We start from the raw sequence: 20,497 nt of genomic DNA on the forward strand, positions 1-20,497 counted from the left end.
AACGTCCAATCTACAGTCAGATGGGTGACAGTCTGGGACATCAGAGGTTAGGGAGATAAGAGATCATTGACTTATTTGCTCAATGTATTTCTTCCATGTGGAAGCTCAGCATGTCTGGGGATAAAGTAATACATGTCAACATATCTCCTTGGTAGTCTACAGGGTAATCTCAAGCACAGACTCACGCAGAGAACAATGAATGCCGATTAATAAAAATAAAGAGCAGTTTATTCCAGTTCAAGGGAAACAGAAGGGAATCTGAAGCATTTGCCAATGCCAAGTTTAAGAATCATCCTCTTGAAGTTGTTTGATGAGCCGCTGTCGTTCTGCTGCCTGTCGCATCCGCATCATCACAAGACTTTCATAATCTCGCTCTGTGCGTGCTGTATTCTGGAAAACAAAAGGATGCACTATCAGCACTGAACATTTGAATCGCTAATGTATTGCAAAATTAAAGTCTGTTGCAAAAACCTGCATAGCTTCAATGGTGTCAGCCACTCCTGAAAGGGATGCTTTTATGAAGGTTTGATGCACTGCTCAAACTCAGGGATACGACAACATTGTAAGCTGAGCTATCAAATTATCTCCTTTGTTTCAATCTCTCCTAAGGTAGATTGAGTATACACTTTAGGGATAATATGAAACATTCAGAAACTTGATTTCATATATACAGCAATAGTTAAGATCAGGTTCACTTGTTCTTGTGTCATGCAACCAGGCCACACTTGTCCATCTCAGTGGGTCACCACTGTTATGGACCACAATCAGACCTCTTCAAAATATTTTAATGTATCCTTGACCCTAACTTTTCTTATTTTAAAAGGCAAATGTAAAGTCTCTGTTCCAGATGCAATGCGACTGGTCAAACTACTCTACTTGAGGTTAAGCAAAACACAATTTATTTAAACACTGAAGTTAAAATACAACCAAAGAAAGAGGAATTTAGAATAACTTTGTTAGAAAACTTAACAGAATAATAGTTACAGTAATTATTAATAATTAACGGTTCCAATATAGTAACATCCCATAAACAAACACCTTGGCCAAAAAAAAGGAAAATTCAGACACAGATTCTCACATGCAGTTCTCCAATTCAGGAGGCAAAAAACATCAAGACAAAATTCAGAAAGAATAACAATCAGGAGACGTTCACTGAAGCCTCCAATTCTGTTGAGACCCCAATAGTTTCTGATGCCACTGAAAATCTAAAGCCCAGAAATCCTAATCTGAGACTGGTGGCCACACCCATTCAGGCTGTTTAAAAATATCCAAGGCCTTCCAAGCTGTTTACCCAAGTGGTGGTAAGTAGCCAACTTGACATCTCTGCCTTACAATCACTCTTAAAGAAAAAGAATAGGCTGAAATAACCTCTTAAAGTGACAGCATCGTCACACCACTCTTGATAAATTCATTTCTAACTCACCAATATTATGATGCAGTTAGCATTTTTCAGGGCCTCAATACTCTGAGGAGAATAAATTTTAATTCATATGACACCTTTCACAATGTCAGGATGTTTACAGAATATAGAAACATACAAAAAAGGAGCAAAAGTAGAAACTGGTCCAACATTCAATATGATCATGGCTGATCCTCTATCTTCACACCAAACTATTGCTGTCTCCCATACTCCCTGAATCATCAATTTCTTTGCAAAATAGATTCATTAACTTGAGCACTGTGGATTTATGTAATAGAGAGTTCCACAAGTTCACCACCCTGTGAGTGAAGAAATTTTTCATTTCATTCTGAAATGGCCTAGCCAGCCCCATGAGAAGTTTGCTTAGTTCAGTGAGATCCCACAGTGAATACAGACCCAGTCGACACAATCTCTTCTCACATAGCAATCCTGTCATTCCAGGAATCAGTCTGGTGAACATACAGTGCACTCTCTACAGCAAATATGTCCTTTCTTATGTAAGGAGATCAAAACTGCACATAATATTGCAAATGTAGTTTCACTTGCTGTAGCTCTACAGAGCTTCAGGTGACATCCTTGCTCCTATATTCAAATCCTCTTACAGTAAAGACCATTTGCTTTTCTAACTGCTTGCTGCATCTACACTAACAGAAGCAGAAATTACTAGAAAAATTCAGGAGGTCTGGCAGCATCTGTAGAGACAGTTGTTTTCATTGGCTGGTGTACAGAGACACCCATGTCTCTTCGTACATCAATATTTCCCAATCTACTACCATTTAAGCAATACTCTGCCATTCTGTTTCTCCTATCAAATTTATTCATGCTATACTACACGTGCCACAAACTTGCCCAATCACTCAATTTGTCTAAATCATCTTAAAGCTTCTTTACATCCTCACCATCCACATTGTGGGCAGCACGGTGGCACAGTGGTTAGCACTGCTGCCTCACAGTGCCAGAGACCCGGGTTCAATTCCCGCCTCAGGCGACTAACTGTGTGGAGTTTGCACGTTCTCCACGTGTCTGCGTGGTTTCCTCCAGGTGCTCCGGTTTCCTCCCACAATCCAAAGATGTGCAGGTCAGGTGAATTGGCCATGCTAAATTGCCCGTAGTGTTAGGTAAGGGGTAAATATAGGGGTATGGGTGGGTTGCGCTTCGGCGGGGCGGTGTAGACTTGTTGGGCTGAAGGGCCTGTTTCCACACTGTAAGTAATCTAATTTCCTAGTTTTTAAGTAACAACTTGGAAATATTACGTTTGGTTCCCTCATTCAAATCATTGATCTATGTATTGAACAGCTCAGGCCCAAGCACCAATTGCTGTGGTACCCCAATTAGTTCGTAGCTTTCTACTCTAAAAATGGCCCATTTATTCCTACGCTGTACGGTAGACAATTCTCAATTGTGCCTATATATTACCCCAATCCATATGCTTTCATTTTGTACACTAAACTCCTAGGTGTGGCTGTATTGAAAGCTTTCTGAAAATCCAAATGCAATGTTGATTGGTTCCCCTTTATTGATTCTATAAGTTACATCATCAAAAAACTCATGGGTTTGTTAAGGACAGTTTCCCTTTCATAAATCCATTCTGACTTTGTTTAATTTTGTACAAAACCCATCACCGAGAGTGCAGCAGAAGCTACTGATCAAGCCGACTGGGTCCTAAAATACATTGCTGCTAGACTGGATCTGTGGTAGCTAGTGACCGGCATCTACCTGACCATGTGGAAAATTGCTCTCTTACATCTTGTATCTGAAAAGCAGGTCAAATCCAACACGGTCAATTACTGCCCTGTTAGTTTACTCTCAATTGCAAAGAAATGGACGGTATCATCGGCAGTGAGACCAAGCAGCACTTGGTCAATACTAATACTCACTTTGGGCTCCACCAGGGACACTCAGCTCCTGATCTTATAACTGACAAGTATGGGCAACAGAACTAAACTCAACATACAGTGCCTGATCAAATGCCTGGTGTAAATGATAAACAAGGCAAAAACAAGGAGTGCAGATGCTGGAAACCAGAGTCTAGATTAGAGTGGTGCTGGAAAAGCACAGCAGGTCAGGCAGCATCCGAGGAGCAGGAAAATCGACATTTCGGGCAAAAGCCACGTCGATTTTCCTGCTCCTCAGATGCTGCCTGACCTGCTGTGCTTTTCCAACACCACTCTAATCTAAATTATAAACAAAGCTTGGCAACTGTCAGTTGTCACGAAGGGTGGATTCTCTGTGGCAATGTCTCTACTAGAATCCTAAATAATTAGCAATCTCCTTTGATACAATGTAAATGCTGTTTTTTCTCTACTTTGGTAATTCTTGTGAATTGTCCTGATGCATGCAAGAGGAAAAGCATCAACAAAATGTGTTTCTTTTTATCAGCAATGTTCACATTCTCTCCTGCAGAATGATCTTTTGTGGAAGAGTCATGGTTACTGCCTTTCTGTAAGGAGGATTCCAATGTTTACTCCAAAAATATAAGCTTGCGTGATATTCCTTGACAGTACTGAGAAAGGTACATTACGATGAGGTGTTAAACCAAGACACTGCCTGTTTTCTCAGGTAGACATAGATAATCCCACGGCAATATTTCCCAATGGTTAGTACTCAGCCAAGATTCTCAGAATATCTGCTCATTATCATATCTGTTTATGGGAGCTTGCTGTTCACAAATTGATCCCATATTTTCTATGCTCTCTCAGTACCAACAATTCAATAGCAATTTGTTGGCAGTAAACTGCTTTGGAATGTCCTGAGATGTTGAACAGCACTGAATAACACTCCTGGTGTGCAAACTTTTAATGTGGCACAAATTATTTCCAGTGTATAAACGGTCAGTGAACCAGACCGCACCCTCTAGACAGTCTTCTCAATCACTGGTGTCGTAGAGCAGAATCCCACAATATCACATCATGGGACAACTATGCAAAGTACCTGTGCATAGTTTAATTTGAAAAACTGAAACACCAACAAGAGAGTCATGTAAGTGACATTAATGGTCCAGTTATTTTCCCTTGATGCATCTGCCAGTTTGAGCTCAGTTGAAACATTCTCTTTCAGATTCAACCTGATTTCTTCATATAACATTAGATGCTTTTACACATAATTAACATACAAAATTAAAATGATTGACTTATTGTCTGTTAATTAGATCTCAATTAATTTTTCTGAAATGGTCTCATTCTGCTTCGATTTTCTCTGCTCATACACCACACGCTAAATGAGCATGTAGTAGAGCTCTCTTGATACAGATGTGGGTCTCAATGAAGAGGAAAGAGAAGTAAAGAGATCGTGGGAAGAGACTGGTAGCTAACATAAATGGGAATGCAAAAGTCTTCCTCAGGCAGATGAATAGTAAAACAGGAGTGAGGGAAGAGGTGGCACCAATTAGGTAGCTAATTGATGCTCTATGCATCGAGATTGGAGATATGATTAAGGTACTAAATGCTAAAGTCAGAGCGTCGCAGGAATGAGTTGAGACCCTGCATGGGCTAATAATTGATAAGAAAGAGCTATTAGAAAAACTGGCTGCATTTAAAGCTGGTAAGTCACCAGGATTGGATGGGATGTATCAGTGGATGCTGAGAATACAAGATCACAAGTGCTGAGAAAGTAAAGGTGGAAACTAAGATATACTAACTCTTTTGAAACAGGTTTTTTGCCAGAGGACTTGTTCAAAAAAGTGTGTACTCTACCTTTGAGAGAGAGAGAGAGAGAGAGAGAGAGAGAGAGAGAGAGAGGGAGGAAGCTAGCGGACAAGTATTGTAGAATGGGAGGTAAAAGATAGGTTTAAGGGAAAGGAGTTGTAAATAGTTGTTCGTTTAATGTTCCCTGTTGGACTTAAGGAATAAAATTGTTAATTTTTACTTCAAGTAGTGACATCTGGGATAGTTCTTTGCCTTTTGACATGTAACCGACTACGGCGCAAGGTGAGCTTCTCTGTATGTCGGATTAAAAATTAGCAGAGGGGTTTAACCCGTGCCATAATAAAGGAGAAGCACAGGAATGACAGTTCTGTTCTTCTTGATGGGAAAACTTTCAGAAATACTAATCCAGAACAAATTTAGCAGTCACTTGTATAACTCTGTATTAATGGAGGAAATACAGTATGGATTTGTTAAAGGTAAGGTTAAACTAACTTAATACTTTTGAAGAGATAACAAAGGGTTGATGATGGCAAAACCTTTGATGTGGTGTATACAGACTTCCAAAAGATATTTGGTAAGAGATGTATCTGCAGAATTCAAGCCCTAATCTTAGGAATAGTCACTGATAGGTACAAGATTAGCTGAGTTCAGGAATCAGAGAGCAATGGTGAGCAGTTGTTTTTCAGGCTGCAGTAATGAATACAGCCTGGATCCCTAGTGTCAAGGCCAAGTTTGCTGCCTTTTGTGACACATATTAATTACCTTGACTTTACTGTACAGAGGCACCATTTGAAAATTTGCAGATGACATAAAACCTGAAAGCACTGCAAACTATAACCAGGCTAATGATAGATTTTAAGAGGACAAAGGCAGGTCTTGTGGAATGGGCGGACGAATGCAGATAAAATTTCACGCAGTAGAATACAGAGCACAAACAGCCAATGTAAAGGTACAATTCTAAAGTGGGTGCAGAAAGACAAGGGTAAAGAGATATACGTGTACAAATAACTGAAAGTTAAAGGGCAGGTTGAGAGAGTGCTTGAAAAAAATATTTAAGATCCCAAACTTTATAAACAGAGACACAGAATATAAAAGCATAGAAACACAGAAAATAGGAGCTGGAGTTGACATTCAGCTCTTCAAGCTTGCTCCCCCAAACAATGCAATCATGACTGATCATCTTTCTCAATAACCAGGTCCCGGTTTCTCCCAAGCTGTTTGATCCATTTAGCCCTCAGAACTATATCCAATTTCTTCTTGAAAGTATTCAATGTTTTGGCTTCTTTTGAAGTTTTTGTCGCTTTCTACGGCAGAGAATTCCGCAGGCTCACCACTCTCTGGGTGAAGACATTTCTCCTCTTCTCAATTCTAAATGGCCTACCCAATGTCTTTACACTGACTCCTGGCTCCAGGCCCCCTGGTCATCGGGAACATCCTGCAGACATTTACCGCAACAAGGAAGACGTGATGAATCTTTGGTTTGGTCCCAGCTATTGTGTCCGAATCTGAGCACTGCATTTCAGAATGGCTGGAAATGCTTTATACAGAGTGCAGAAAAGATATATAGGAATGGTTCCAATGATAAGAAGTTCAGGTATCAGAAGACATTTGAGAGGTTGGGGTTGTTCCCTTTGGAGAAGTGAATATTGAGAACACGTTTAGGGTGGCACAGTGGATCAGTAGTTAGCACTGCTGCCTCACAGTGCTAGTGACCTGGTTCTGATTCCAGCTTCAGGCTACTGTCTGTGTGGAGTTTGCACATGCTCCCAGTGTCTGCATGGGTTTCCTTTCACAATCCAAAGATGTGCAGGTTGGATGAATTGGCAATACTAAATTGCCCACACTGTTCAGGGATCTGTAGGTTAGGTGAATTAGTCAGGGGAAATGTAGAGTTATAGGATAGGGGAATGGGTATGGATGGGATATTCTTCAGAGCGTCAGTGTGGACTTGTTGGGCCAAATGGCCTGTTTCCACACTGTAGGGTTTCTATGATTTCTCTGAAGTTTGGAACAGATGTTCAAAATCATGAAAGGGCTAGACTGGCAAATGACAAGAAATGAATGATATTCCATAAATGGTCAATGTTTAAAAGGAAAGAAAGTTTTAAGAAGAAATATCGGGCCAACTCAGACTTGACTTGTTATGCCTCCAGCCACAAATCAAGTAGTGCCAAGTCAGATTTCGTGTCTTGAACAACAAAGCAGTAATTGAGAATTACTGGTTCACACGCAGACTATGAAACAACTTATTCTATAAAACACACACAATCCGCCCTGCTGGAATGCTTGAACTCTGCTCAACTTGGAGCAAGACTTCAGCACATCACAGTAAGTTAACAGAACAATCCGTGGGAATGCCTCAGTGAAATAAAACAGGGGCTACTTTTTGCAAACTCCCTACAGCTTGTGTTGAGCCTCAATACACTACTACTCAACTCCTGCAAAACATAGTAATAGCAGTACTCATGCTTAGAGTAACACATATCACAACTAACTAGCTCTACAGAAAGGTAATTTGGAAACTGAGTAGAAATCACATTATAATCTTTTTCAGTGAGGGTCATCATGGGTCAATTAGCCTAGACCATCCTGATTTGTCAGAGTTTTACAGTAATAGCATGTGGTAACTCTAGCAACCACCATCAAATAGCAGGAAATGTAAAATAAAACCACTGCAAGAGCAGTAATGATTTCCCGTTGTATATGTAGTCAGAGGGTCATTAAGGAATAGACAATGTGCCAAAGTGGGTTCATGAAATGCATCATAGGTTTTGAGACATTTAATATTTGTGACTGAGGAAAAGAAATGAGCTAAGAGACACAGAAAGGAAGAATAATGAGGAAGGAAAGTAGGGAGATGGAGAAAATGAATGGGAGTGTTAATTAAGGCAAGGGACAGAAAGCACAGGGCGAGTATGGATGGGGGAGAAAATCAGGGAGTGAGAGCTAAGACAGATTCACAGAAAAAGGAGAGATAGTGAAGAGAAAAGATCGCACATGGTGGAGGCAGGGAGGTGTGCGATGGTGAAGTGAGTGTAATGTATCACAGCGGAGGGGTAAAGAGCACACAGCAGATAGACAAGTGAGTCAGGGCGCCTGGGTTGAGGGGACTGGGTACAGAAAGAGAGAATGAGAAAGGGGAGGTTGCAAAGAAACTGGAATGAAAGGGTTACACAGGAAAAGGAAGTGACTGACCAGAAAGATAACATCAAATTCAGAATGACAACTGAAATCTGGTGACATTTCTGTATGTGCTCAGGTTAGAAATAAACTGATTAAAATATTTTAAACTGCGACTGATAGAGTGTTAGATTCACTGTTGAATTATCTTATTTAACTACATTCTATTGACATTTGGATTTTATCCGGTCGCTTTTATTCAAGGTACTCCCCTACCTGTTTGCAACTATTTGGATCACATCATATTTCCTCATTCCATCCCCAATCATAAACACTTTGACGATTGTTTGAAAGGGAGGGCAAAATAGTAAAACTTTGAAATTTAATCACAGGTTAAAGAAGAGTAAGCACCAAAATGTCACAGATCGCAAAGGTGGGAGATGGATGAAATTATGTTTGAAGAAATCACTCAGGATGGACAGTAGCACACTCAAGGCTTGGTATGGTAGATCTCTACCAATAAGCATGATTCTCCTCACTCTTTAGACACACAGGCAACCTGAACTTCTGAATGAACGCTTTCCGAAACTCAAAAGGATAAACACGATGCTGTCTCTTACAGTAGCCAGCTTTCTCATAGGTCCTTCTAATTACCTGCGAGGATTTCACATTGAATCACAGCTCAGTTTATTAACACCACCAGATTTCACATAACCCTCTTCCAGGTGGACAAACTTCTCACATGAGCTTAGTAGTGGAGGAATGAGTTATGTAACAAGTCAGCCACCACTTCCAAAGCAAAAGCTACAGTTCTGTTATGTCCAGGCTTATTACTTATCTGACTAGTACCTGTTGGAAGGTTTACAGAGCAAGTGCAGCTGATCACCTCCTGACTAGATCTTCTCACATTATCAGAAGATCCTTGCAAACTGTTTTGACCAAATTCTGAGCAAATTCAGATTGGGCGGAACAAGACGAGCAAGTTGGGAAGCAGTATTGGAAACAATGAGAATCTCCTCCCATGTTATCCCTGAAATTTTAATTTGGTATAAATTTTTCACATTACCAATGAAGCAGGAGAAACACTTACTTAGCAACTGAAGTATCACTCCCCTTTCAAAATAGCTTACTATTTGTAAAGAGAAATTTAAACATACTGGTGATTATGGAACGGTTGCTGATACTATAAAGAACAGGAGAAGATGAATTATTATTTTCATACACGGATATTATCACGACTGTGTAATTACAATGTTTGGTTAATAAAGGCGGCTTATCTGATCAATTACGGTCAATACAGCATCTTAAAAAGATGACATGCAGGGGTCATATGATTGTTCATTGATAAGGCTGCGACAGTATTGAAATCTATTGCATTAAATGTGATTGTTTTATTGGACTTCTGTTTAACAACACCACAACCTCTAGATCAAACCGACTGACTATACCATGAAAGGCAAGGAGGCAAACTCGTACCTGCAATAAATCCAACACAATGTTATAGATGAGGGCTCGTCACAACTTGGACCTTTGTTCTAAATGCCCAACATAAAACCAGCTATCGATATCAAACAAGACCTGGGCAAAGTTTAGGCTTGGATTGAAAAGTGACAGATAACCATCTCAGGCACAGGTATCATAACTACCTCTCAATGTAATTTAAAGGCACTACCAACACAGTCCTCATTGTGAACCAAAACTGACCAGAAATCCAACAGGACTAACTCAATGGATTCTGTGTTTACCAGTGCAAGCTAGAAGAGGAGTATATCTGGGTACGTGGCTTCTTTCCTCACTCCTCAACGTCCATAGTACCTACAAGCTGGATGGATGCTACTTCAAGAATACTGAAACAAAACTTCACCATGACTAAACATCATATCTCTTGGGAAATAAGGCAGGGCAGGTGACTGAGGTGTCTGTGGGGGAGCACTTTGGGGTGAACGACCATAATTCTACTTGTTTTAAAATAGCGATAGAAAAGGAGAGACCAGATCTAAAAGTTAAAGTTCTAAATTGAAGAAAGGCCAATTTTGATGGTATTAGGCAAGAACTTTCAAAAGCTGATTGGGGGCAAATGTTCGCAGTTGAAGCGACGACTGGAAAATGGGAAGATTTCAGAAACGAGATAATGAGAGTCCAGAGAAAGTATATTCCTGTCAGGGTGAAAGGAAAGGCTGGTAGGTATAGGGAATGCTGGATGACTAAAGAAATTGAGGGTTTGGTTAAGAAAAAGTAGGAAGTGTTTGTCAGGTATAAACAGGATAGATCGAGTGAATCCTTAGAAGAGTATAAAGGAAGTAGGAGTATACTTACGAGGGAAATCAGGAGGGCAAAAAGGGACATGAGATAGCTTTGGCAAAAAGAATTAAGGAGAATCCAAAGAGTTTTTACAAATACATTAAGGACAAAAGGGTAACTAGGGAGGGAATAGGGCCCCTCAAAGATCAGCAAGGCGGCGTTTGTGTGGAGCCGCAGAAAATGGGGGAAGATACTAAATGAGTATTTGCATCAGTAATTACTGTGGAAAAGGACATGGAAGATGTAGACTGTAGGGAAATAGATGGTGACATCTTGAAAAATATCCATATTACAGAGGAGGAAGTGCTGGATGTCTAGAAAAGCATAAAGATGGATAAATCCGCAGGACCTGATCAGGTGTACCCTAGAACTCTGTGGGAAGCTAGAGAAGTGATTGCTGGGCCTCTTGCTGAGATATTTGTATCATCAATAGTCACAGGTGAGGTGCCGGAAGACTGGAGGTTGGCTAACGTGGTGCCACAGTTTAAGAAAAGTGGTAAGGACAAGCCAGGGAACTACAGACCAGTGAGCCTGACGTTAGTGTTGGGCAAGTTGTTGGAGGGAATCCGGAGGGACAGGCAAGGACTGATTAGGGATAGTCAACATGACTTTGTGTGTGGGAAATCATGTCTCACAAACTTGATTGAAGTTTTGAAGAAGTAACAAAGAGGATCAACGAGAGCAGAGAGGTAGATGTGATCTATATGGACTTCAGTAAGGCGTTCGACAAGGTTCCCCATGGGAAACTGGTTAGCAAGGTTAGATCTCATGGAATACAGGGAGAACTAGCCATTTGGATACAGAACTGGCTCAAAGGTGGTGGTGGAGGGTTGTTTTTCAGACTGGAGGCCTGTGCCCAATGGAGTGCCATAAGGGTCGGTGCTGGGTCCACTACTTTTCGTCATTTATATAAATGATTTGGATGTGAGCATAACAGGTATAGTTAGTAAGTTTGCAGATGACACCAAAATTGGAGGTGTAGTGGACAGCTAAGAGGGTTACCTCAGATTACAACGGTATCTTGATCAGATGGGCCAATGGGCTAAGAAGTGGCAGATGGAGTTTAATTCAAATAAATGTGAGATGCTGCATTTTGGAAAAGCAAATCTTAGCAGGACTTACACACTTAATGGTAAGGTCCTAGGGAATGTCACTGATCAAAGTGACCTTGGAGTGCAGGTTCATAGCTCCTTGAAAGTGGAGTCACAGGTAGATAGGATAGAGAAGAAGGCATTTGGTATGCTTTCCTTTATTGGTCAGTGTATTGAGTACAGGAGTTGGGAGATCATGTTGCGGCTGTACAGGACATTGGTTAGGCCACTGTTGGAATATTGCATGCAACTCTGGTCTCCTTCTTATTGGAAAGATGTTATGAAACTTGAAAGGGTTCAGAAAATATTTACAAGGATTTTGCCAGGGTTGGAGGATTTGAGCTATAGGGAGAGGCTGAAAAGGCTGAGGCTGTTTTCCCTGGAGCGTTGGAGGCTGAGGGGTGACCTTATAGAGGTTTATAAAATCATGAGGGGCATGGATAGGATAAATAGACAAAGTCTTTTCCCTGGGGTGGGTGAATCGAGAACTAGAGGGCATAGGTTTAGGGTGAGAGGGAAAAGATATAAAAGAGACCTAAGGGGTAACGTTTTCACACAGAGAGTGGTACGTGTATGGAATGAGCTGACAGAGGAAGTGATGGAGGCTAATATAATTGCAACATTTAAAAGGCATTATGAATAGGAAGTGTTTGGAGGGATATGGGCCTGGTGCTGGCAGGTAGAACTAGATTGGGTTGGAATATCTGGTCGGCATGGACGGGTAGGACCAAAGGGTCTGTTTTCTTGCTGTACACCTCCAAGACTCTATCTCGACACCTCATCAGTTGACCTAAATAGCTATTCACTCCATTGTCAGTGCACAATGGCTGCTGCAGTGTGTACCATCTACAGGATGCATTACAGTAACATCCTAAAGCTTCTTTAGCAGCAACTCCATAAACTTGGATATCCACTGTCCACGAGGCATGGGATTTTACAAGATCCAGGATTCCCTCAGAGTTGAGCACTTATCAAACTTGATCATAGACAACCATTCTTTTATTGTCAAAATCTAAGCACTCTACTCAAAAGAACAGTTGGAGTATCTTCATTGATTACAATGATTCAACCATCATCTTTGCAGGAGAATCAGGGTGTGTAAAAAGAGACCATTAGATGTAGTAGCAAAGGTAGGCCACTCAGCCATTGAGTCTACCATACCATTCAATAAGATCATGACTGATCTGATTATCGTCAACTCTAACTTCCTGCCTTTTCTCCATAACCCTCAATTCCCTTACTGAATAAAAGTCTGTCTATCCTGGCCTTGAATATATTTAAATGGCTCCGCCTCAACCACCCCCAGCAATAAAGAATTCCACAGATTCACTAACCTCAGAGAAGAAATTTCTCCTCATCTCTGTCTTAAATTGGCAACCCATTACTCTGAGATGATGCCCTCGGGTCCGAGACTCTACCACAAGGGAAAACACACTTTCCACACCTATCCTGTCAAGTCCCCTAAGAATCTTACATACTTCAACAAGATTATCTCTCATTTTTCTAAACTGCAATGACTGCAGACTCAACCTACTCAAACTCTCCTCATAAGATAATCCCTTTGTACCTAGGTAGTAGAAAGTGAGGACTGCAGATATTGGAGATCAGAGTAGAGAGTGTGGTGCTAGAAAAGCACAGCAGGTCAGGCAGCATCCAAGGAGCAGGAGAATCAACATTTTGGGCATAAGCCCTTCATCAAGAAACTGATCCTGATGAAGGGCTTATACCCAAAATGTCGATTCTCCTGCTCCTTGGATGCTGCCAGACCTGCTGTGCTTTTCCAGCACCACACTCCCGACCATTTGTACCCAGGATAAGTTAACATCCTCTGAACTGCCTCCAAAGCCAGTGCCTCTTTCCTCAGATCAGGGGCCCAAAACTGTCCACAGTATTCCAGCTGTGGTCTGAATAGTGCCTGATGGAGTTTTAGCAAGACCTCCTTATTTTTATACTCCATTCCCATGATAAAAAAAGCCAAAATTCCACTTGCCTTCCCTAATAGGCAATGATTTTGGATGTGGATGATTTGTGATTCATGCAAATCCTGCTGTGCTATAGATGTTTTTTATTTCAAAAATATACTTTATTCATAAAATTATTTGGATCACTTTACAATTGGTCATGCCATTCTTGTGCACACATTACATTGCTTTACATACAGACATCGAAATTTATTTTTCCTATATAAAAATCTGTACATTTACTATCCAGCTCTTCTGCAGAGGCCTCAGCGGAGCCCAAATGACTGCGTGGGTCCCCTGTTCTTCTTAGCTAGGTAGATGTTACACGGTGGTCTTTCCCCACCGCGCCTTGGCGGCAGCTGCCCCAAGCTTCAGCGCGTCCTTCAACACGTAGTCCTGGACCTTGGAATGTGCCAGTCTGCAACACTCAGTCGGGGTCAACTCCTTCAGCTGGAAGATCAACAGGTTTCGGACCGCCCAGAGAGCGTCCTTCACCGAGTTGATGATCCTCCAGGCACAGTTGATGTTCGTCTCGGTGTGCGTCCTGGGGAACAGACCGTAGAACACGGAGTCCCGTATCACGGCGCTGCTCGGGACGAACCTCGACAAACACCACTGCATTCCTCTCCAGACTTCTTCTGCGTAGGCACATTCCAGAAGGTGTGTGACAGCCTCGTCCCTCCCCCCCCCCCCCGCGCAGCCGCTTAGAGGACAGCGTGCGGTGCAGGAGAGAGTCCGGGCGTGCATAAAGGATCTCACAGGCAGAGCCCTTCTCACCACCAGCCAAGCCATGTCTTGGTGCTTGTTGGAAAGTTCTGGCAATGAGACATTCTGCCAAATGGCTTTGACAGCCTGCCCAGGGAACCGCACAATAGGATCCGCCCTCTCCTTTTCCCAAAGGGTCTCAAGGACACTACGTGCTGACCACTTCCTGATGGACTTGTGGTCAAAGGTGTTTTTCTTAATAAACTTCTCCACGAAGGACAGGTGATACGGAACAGTCCAACTACTCAGAGCGTTCCGCGGCAGCGAGGCCAGGCCCATCCTTCGCAACACCGGGGACAAGTAGAACCTCAGTACGTAGTGACACTTGGTGTTTGCGTACCGGGGATCCACGCCCAGCTTGATGCAGCCACACACAAAGGTGGCCATTAGGGTGAGGGTGGCATTGGGTGTGTTTTCTCCCCCGTTGCCCAGCTCTTTATACATCGAATCCCTTTGATCTCCATATAAATTGGAAGATGGCCTGGATGACTGCAGCGGCACAGGTTCTGGGAATAGGCCAGACCTGTGCCACATATAACAGCAATGACAGTGCCTCACACCTGATGACCAGGTTTTTTCCCGCGATGGAGTGTGACGGTAGCTTCCATCTGCCCAGTTTCTGCCTCACTTTGCTGATACGCTCCTCCCAAGACTAGGCGCACGCCCCAGCCCTCCCCCGAACCAAATACCCAGCACCTTCAGGTGGTCGGTCCTGACGGTGAAGGTGATCGAGGATTGGTCGGCCCAGTTCCCGAAGAGCATGGCCTCGCTCTTGCCTTGGTTTACCTTGGCCCCCGAGGCCCGTTCGAACTGGTCACATATGCACACGAGTCTGCGCACGGACAGCGGATCAGGCCCGCTGTGCTATAGATTATGCAGTTTTTCTCCATTTAAATGGTATTCAACTCCTTTATTCTTCCTGCCAAAGTGCTTAGCCACACAGTTTCCCACATTAGATTCCATCTGCCAAGTTTCTGCCCACTTGCTTAACCTGACTATAATCCCTCTACAGACTCTGTGTCATCCTCACCATTTGGCTGCCCACCTATTTTTGTGTTAGCTGCAAATGTGGCTACAGTACATTCACTTTCCTCATTAGCTTCATTAATATATATGGTAAATAACTGTGGCCCCAGCACTGACCCCCGTGGTACACCACTAGTTACAGGTTGCCATCTTGAAAATGCCCCCTTTAGCCCTCCTCAGCTGTCTACTGGTTATTCTTATGAAATAGCCTAATGCGCGGTACCTTGCCAAACAACTTTTGATAATCCAAATACATCACATTCACTGCTTCCCCTTTGTTGGTGAAATTGCTAGTGACACCAAGAGATTGAAAACAAAGGAAGTTTGTTCGCGGACTGTAAACTTTAAACCTGCACCCTTGAATAACATGTTCAAACAGACTTGAAATTCACATTACCACTCCCACAGCCCAAAGGCATACAGACTGTCTGGAGACCAGGAACCAAAAATATCCAAGTGCAGTAACATAAACAAAAAAAAGCTTCTACTTCACAGGAAACATAGATTTACTGCCCAGTCTCATCAATCATTAAATGCTCAGTGTCACTCTCCTCCTGAGAATGGAGACTACAGGGTGTGACTGAAAATACCTGAGACAGACAGCAGTTCACTTCAATTACAAAAATCTGGCCATTTCTTTTTTGTTGACCATGGGATTTGACCATTGCTGGCAGGGTCAGTCTGGATTTCCGATGCCTAGTTACCTTCGAGATGGTGGTGGCGAGCTGTCTTCTCGAACTGCTATACTCTATGTGGAATGGATAGGGGCATAATGCTTTTCCATGGTTAAAAAGATAATTTCAGAGGCAGTTAGGGGTTGACCATATCAGTGCCATCTGGGGTTACATTTTGGCCAAAGACAGTAAGAATAGTGGATTTCTTCTCCTGAAGGATATTATGAACAAAATCCTGCAGTTTTATAATTATTATTGATGAAACTCACATTTTGAGATTTATTAAGCAACGTAATTTAAATACTCCCAATTTCCAGCACATTATTATTAGCCTCTCAATTATTAACCCATTAACATTACCATTATGTTACTTCCTCATGTAATCTTACACTGGTTCGGAAATATTTCTTTCTCCAATAATTACTAGACTTCAATGCTAGTTTGTACATAAAAATCATCAGTAGTGAAGAAATGAAATGTTAACTCTTTCTCTTTCCAAAGATGCTACCTACTGAGTTTCTCCAGAAATTTTCATTTTTATTCAACACCATTACTGTTGTATTTAATTCTAGTTATACATTATAAGACACATGGGCCTAGATGTGCCTTTGATTGTTCAAAAACTGAACAAGTTAATAATTGGCTTAAATATTAATCTAAATTTCTAATCGGGAGGATTAAGCCATTCGTAATTTTAGGATTAGCACATTAGAAAGGGAGTGTCTCTTGTACCAAACAACAAAGTGGAATATTCAAGGGCTCAATGGACATGAAAAGGATCTAAAGTTACCCTTAGGTCACGTGCATGTGACAGCATGTACATCTGTGCAAACATGGTGTGTGTATCAGTATCTGTGTGCATGCACATTTGCGCATGTGTGCGTGTCTGAGTGAAAAGTGACAGAGAACGAATGAGTGAGAAATACTGAAGGAAAAGAAATAAGGGAAGGAAGGAGGTGAATTCATATGAGGCAAAAGGGAGGTGAATTGTTTTGAGAAAGAGACAGGAAGATATAACCTGCTGCATAACCAGCTGCATAACAGGTTTTATCGGTCTATTCCTGTGTATCATTTGTAGCTCAAAAGGATTTCAAAATGACGGGCAAGGTGCTAAAGGAGGGAACAGCATAACATAATTCATATCATGTGAAAGGATTTACAAAGGTGAGCACTTTAGTGATAGCGACCACAGTTCAGTTATGTTTACTTCAGCAATGGAAAGGGATAGGTATACACCAGAGGGCAACAGCTACAGCTGGGAGAAAGGCAATTACGATGCAATTACACAAGATTTAGGATGCATAGGATGGGGAAGGAAACTGCAGGGAATGGGCACAATAGGAATGTGGAGCTTACCCAAAGAACAGCTGCTGTGTGCCTTTGATAATTTTGTACTTGTCAGACAGGGAGAAAATTGTCGAGCGCAGGAGTCGTGGTTTACTAAGGTCGTTAAATCTCTCGTAAAGATGAAGAAGGAGGCTTATATTAGGATGATTTGGAGATGCCGGTGTTGGACTGGGGCGTACAAAGTTAAAAATCACACAACACCAGGTTATTGTCCAACAGGTTTAATTGGAAGCTCTAGCTTTCGGAGCGACGCTCTTTCATCAGGTGGTAGACTACCACCTAATGAAGGAGCGACGCTCCGAAAGCTAGTGTGCTTCCAATTAAACCTGTTGGACTATAACCTGGTGTTGTGTGATTTTTAACTATATTAGGATGAGATGTGAAGGCTCAGTTAGGGTGAATGAGAATTACAAGGTAGCCAGGAAAGACCTAAGAGAAAGCTAACACAAGCGAGGAGGGGACATGAGAAGTTGTTGGCAGATAGGATCAGGGAAAACCCTAAAACTTTCTATAATGGATAAAAGAATGACTAGAGTAAGATTAGGGACAATCAAGGCCAGTAGTGGGAAGTTGTGCGTGAAGTCAGAGGAGATAGGGGAATATTTTTTCGTCAGTATTCACATTAGAAAAAGACAACGTGGTCGAGGAGAATATTGAGATACAGGCTACTAGACTAGTTGGGATTGAGGTGCATAAGGAGGTGGTGTTAGAAATTCTGGAAAGTGTAAAAATAGATAAGCCCCCTGGGCCGAATGGGATTTATCGGAGGGTTCTCTGGGAAGCCAGGGAGAAGATAGCTGAGCCTTTGGCTTTGAGCTTTATGTTGTCATTGTCCACAGGGACAGTACCAGAAGACTGGAGGATAGCAAATGTTCTCTTGTTCAAGAAGGGGAGTAGAGACAACCCTGGTGATTATAGACCAGTGAGCCGTACCTCCTTACTTAAGTTAATTAGGGATAGTCAGCATGTTTTTGTGAAGGGTAGATTGTGCCTCATAAACCTTATTGGTCACCTTGAGAAGGTGACCAAACAGCTGGATGAGGGTAAAGTCATTGATGTGGTGTACATGGATTTCAGTAAGGCATTTGTTAAGGTTCTCCACAGTAGGCTACTGCACAAAATACGGAGGCATGGGGTTGAGGGCAATTTAGCAGTTTGGATCAGAAATTGGCGAGCTGAAAGAAGACAGAGGGTGGTGTTTGATGGGAAATGTTCATCCTGGAGTTCAGTTACTAGTGGTGTACCGCAAAGATCTGTTTTGGGCCAACTGCTGTTTGTCATTTTTACACCCGACCTGGATGGGGGCATAGAAGGATGTGTTAGTAAGTTTGAGGATGACACTAAGGTTGGTACAGTTGTGGATAGGGCCGAAGGATGGTGTAGGTTACAGAGGGTCATAGATAAGCTGCAGAGCTGGGCTGAGAGGTGCCAAATAGAGTTTAATGCAGCAATGTATCAGGTGATTCACTTTGGAAGGAGTAACAGGAATGCAGAGTACTGGGCTAATGTAGTGTAGATGAACAGAGAGATCTCTGCGTCCATGTACGTGGATCCCTCAAGGTTGCCAGCTAGGTTGATAGGACTGTTTAAAAGGCATACGTGTGTTAGCTTTTATTAGTAGAGGGATTGCGTTTTGGAACCATGAGGTCATGCTGCAGTTGTATAAAACTCTGGTGCAGCTGCATTTGGAGTATTGCGTGCAGTTCTGGTCACCACATTATATGAAGGACGTAGAAGCTTTGGAAAGGGTCCAGAGGAGATTTACTAGGATGTTGCCGGGTATGGAGGGAAGGTCTTACAAGGAAGGGTTGAGGGACTTACGGCTGTTTTCGTTAGAGAGAAGGTTGAGAGGTCACTTAATTGAGACGTTTAAGATAATCAGATGGTTAGATAGGTTGGACAGTGAGAGTCTTTTTCCCAGGATGGTGATGGCTAGCACGAGGGGACATAGCTTCAATTTGAGGGGTGATAAATATAGGACAGATGTCAGAAGTAATTTTTTTTACTCAGAGTAGTAGGGGTATGGAATGGCTTGTCCTCAACAGGTGTAGACTCACCAACTTTATGGGCATTCAAATGGTCATAAGATAGGCATATGGACCAGAATGGAACAGTGTAGATCGGATAGGCTTCAGACTCTCACTGTCCAACCTATCTAACCATCTGATTATCTTAAACGTCTCAATTAAGTGACCTCTCAACCTTCTCTCTAACGAAAACAGCCGTAAGTCCCTCAACCCTTCCTTGTAAGACCTTCCCTCCATACCAGGCAACATCCTAGTAAATCTCCTCTGGACCCTTTCCAAAGCTTCTACGTCCTTCATATAATGTGGTGACCAGAACTGCACGCAATACTCCAAATTGGTTTCACAGGGTGACGCAACATCTCGGCCCGAAGTGCCTGTACTGAGCGGTAATGCTCGATGTTGTATAAAATAGACCCAAGGGGCAAAATTTTCACACAGAGGGTGGTGTGTGTATGGAATGAGCTGCCAGAGGAAGTGGTGGAGGCTGTTACAATTACAGCATTTATAAGGCATTTGGATGGGTATGTGAATAGGAAGGGTTTAAAGGGATATGGGCCAAGTGCTGGCAAATGGGACTAGATGAGGTTGGCATGGACGAGTCGGTCGGAAGGGTTTGTTCCCATGCTGTTCATCTCTATGACTCTATTTGCAATGTCAAGACACACAAGACTATGGGCCAAGGTCTGAAAAATGGGATTAAAATAGTTAGATGCTTATTTTTGAAGGGGCCTTTTACCGTACTGTAGATTTCTATGACTGTTTTAAGATAGAAGAGGAGTGTCCTCCATGTTAAAAATGACCTAAATATAAAGTGTAATTATCTGTATAAACAATTTTACACCAATAAGAACAGAATGCTGTGTTGCTAAACATAGAATTTATTACACAAGGAATTAGCAAGTACAGCTCAATAATAGTCATTTGATCCCACTTTTGAAATTGAGTGCCAGGTCAAACTTTAAGGCTCAAGGCCCTCTCTTTTTGCCAAGCTCTGAAGGCCATGCTTTCACAAAAAAAAGACGATAAACGCCAAACAGTGTTGGACATTGAGCAGTAATCAAGAAAATGAATGATTACGCAATTGGCAAAACTCTCCTGCCCAAAGCTAACCCACTGCAAAG

At 42.2% G+C, this 20,497-nt stretch overlaps 1 protein-coding gene across 1 annotated transcript in view; it reads right to left on the minus strand.

Annotated features, from left to right (window-relative positions):
• Nucleotides 1–200: 200 nt before the first annotated feature.
• dnajc17 (DnaJ (Hsp40) homolog, subfamily C, member 17) overlaps nucleotides 201–20,497 on the minus strand; it is a 163,231-nt gene continuing 142,934 nt past the window's right edge. The window contains exon 11 of the mRNA XM_043698256.1: nucleotides 201–390. Coding sequence (XP_043554191.1) covers nucleotides 283–390 — 108 coding nt within the window. The 3' untranslated portion in view covers nucleotides 201–282. The remainder of the gene's footprint in view (nucleotides 391–20,497) is intronic.

This window comes from Chiloscyllium plagiosum, chromosome 10 (genome assembly GCF_004010195.1).
Source record: "Chiloscyllium plagiosum isolate BGI_BamShark_2017 chromosome 10, ASM401019v2, whole genome shotgun sequence".
In the NCBI taxonomy this organism is placed as follows: Eukaryota; Metazoa; Chordata; class Chondrichthyes; order Orectolobiformes; family Hemiscylliidae; genus Chiloscyllium; species Chiloscyllium plagiosum.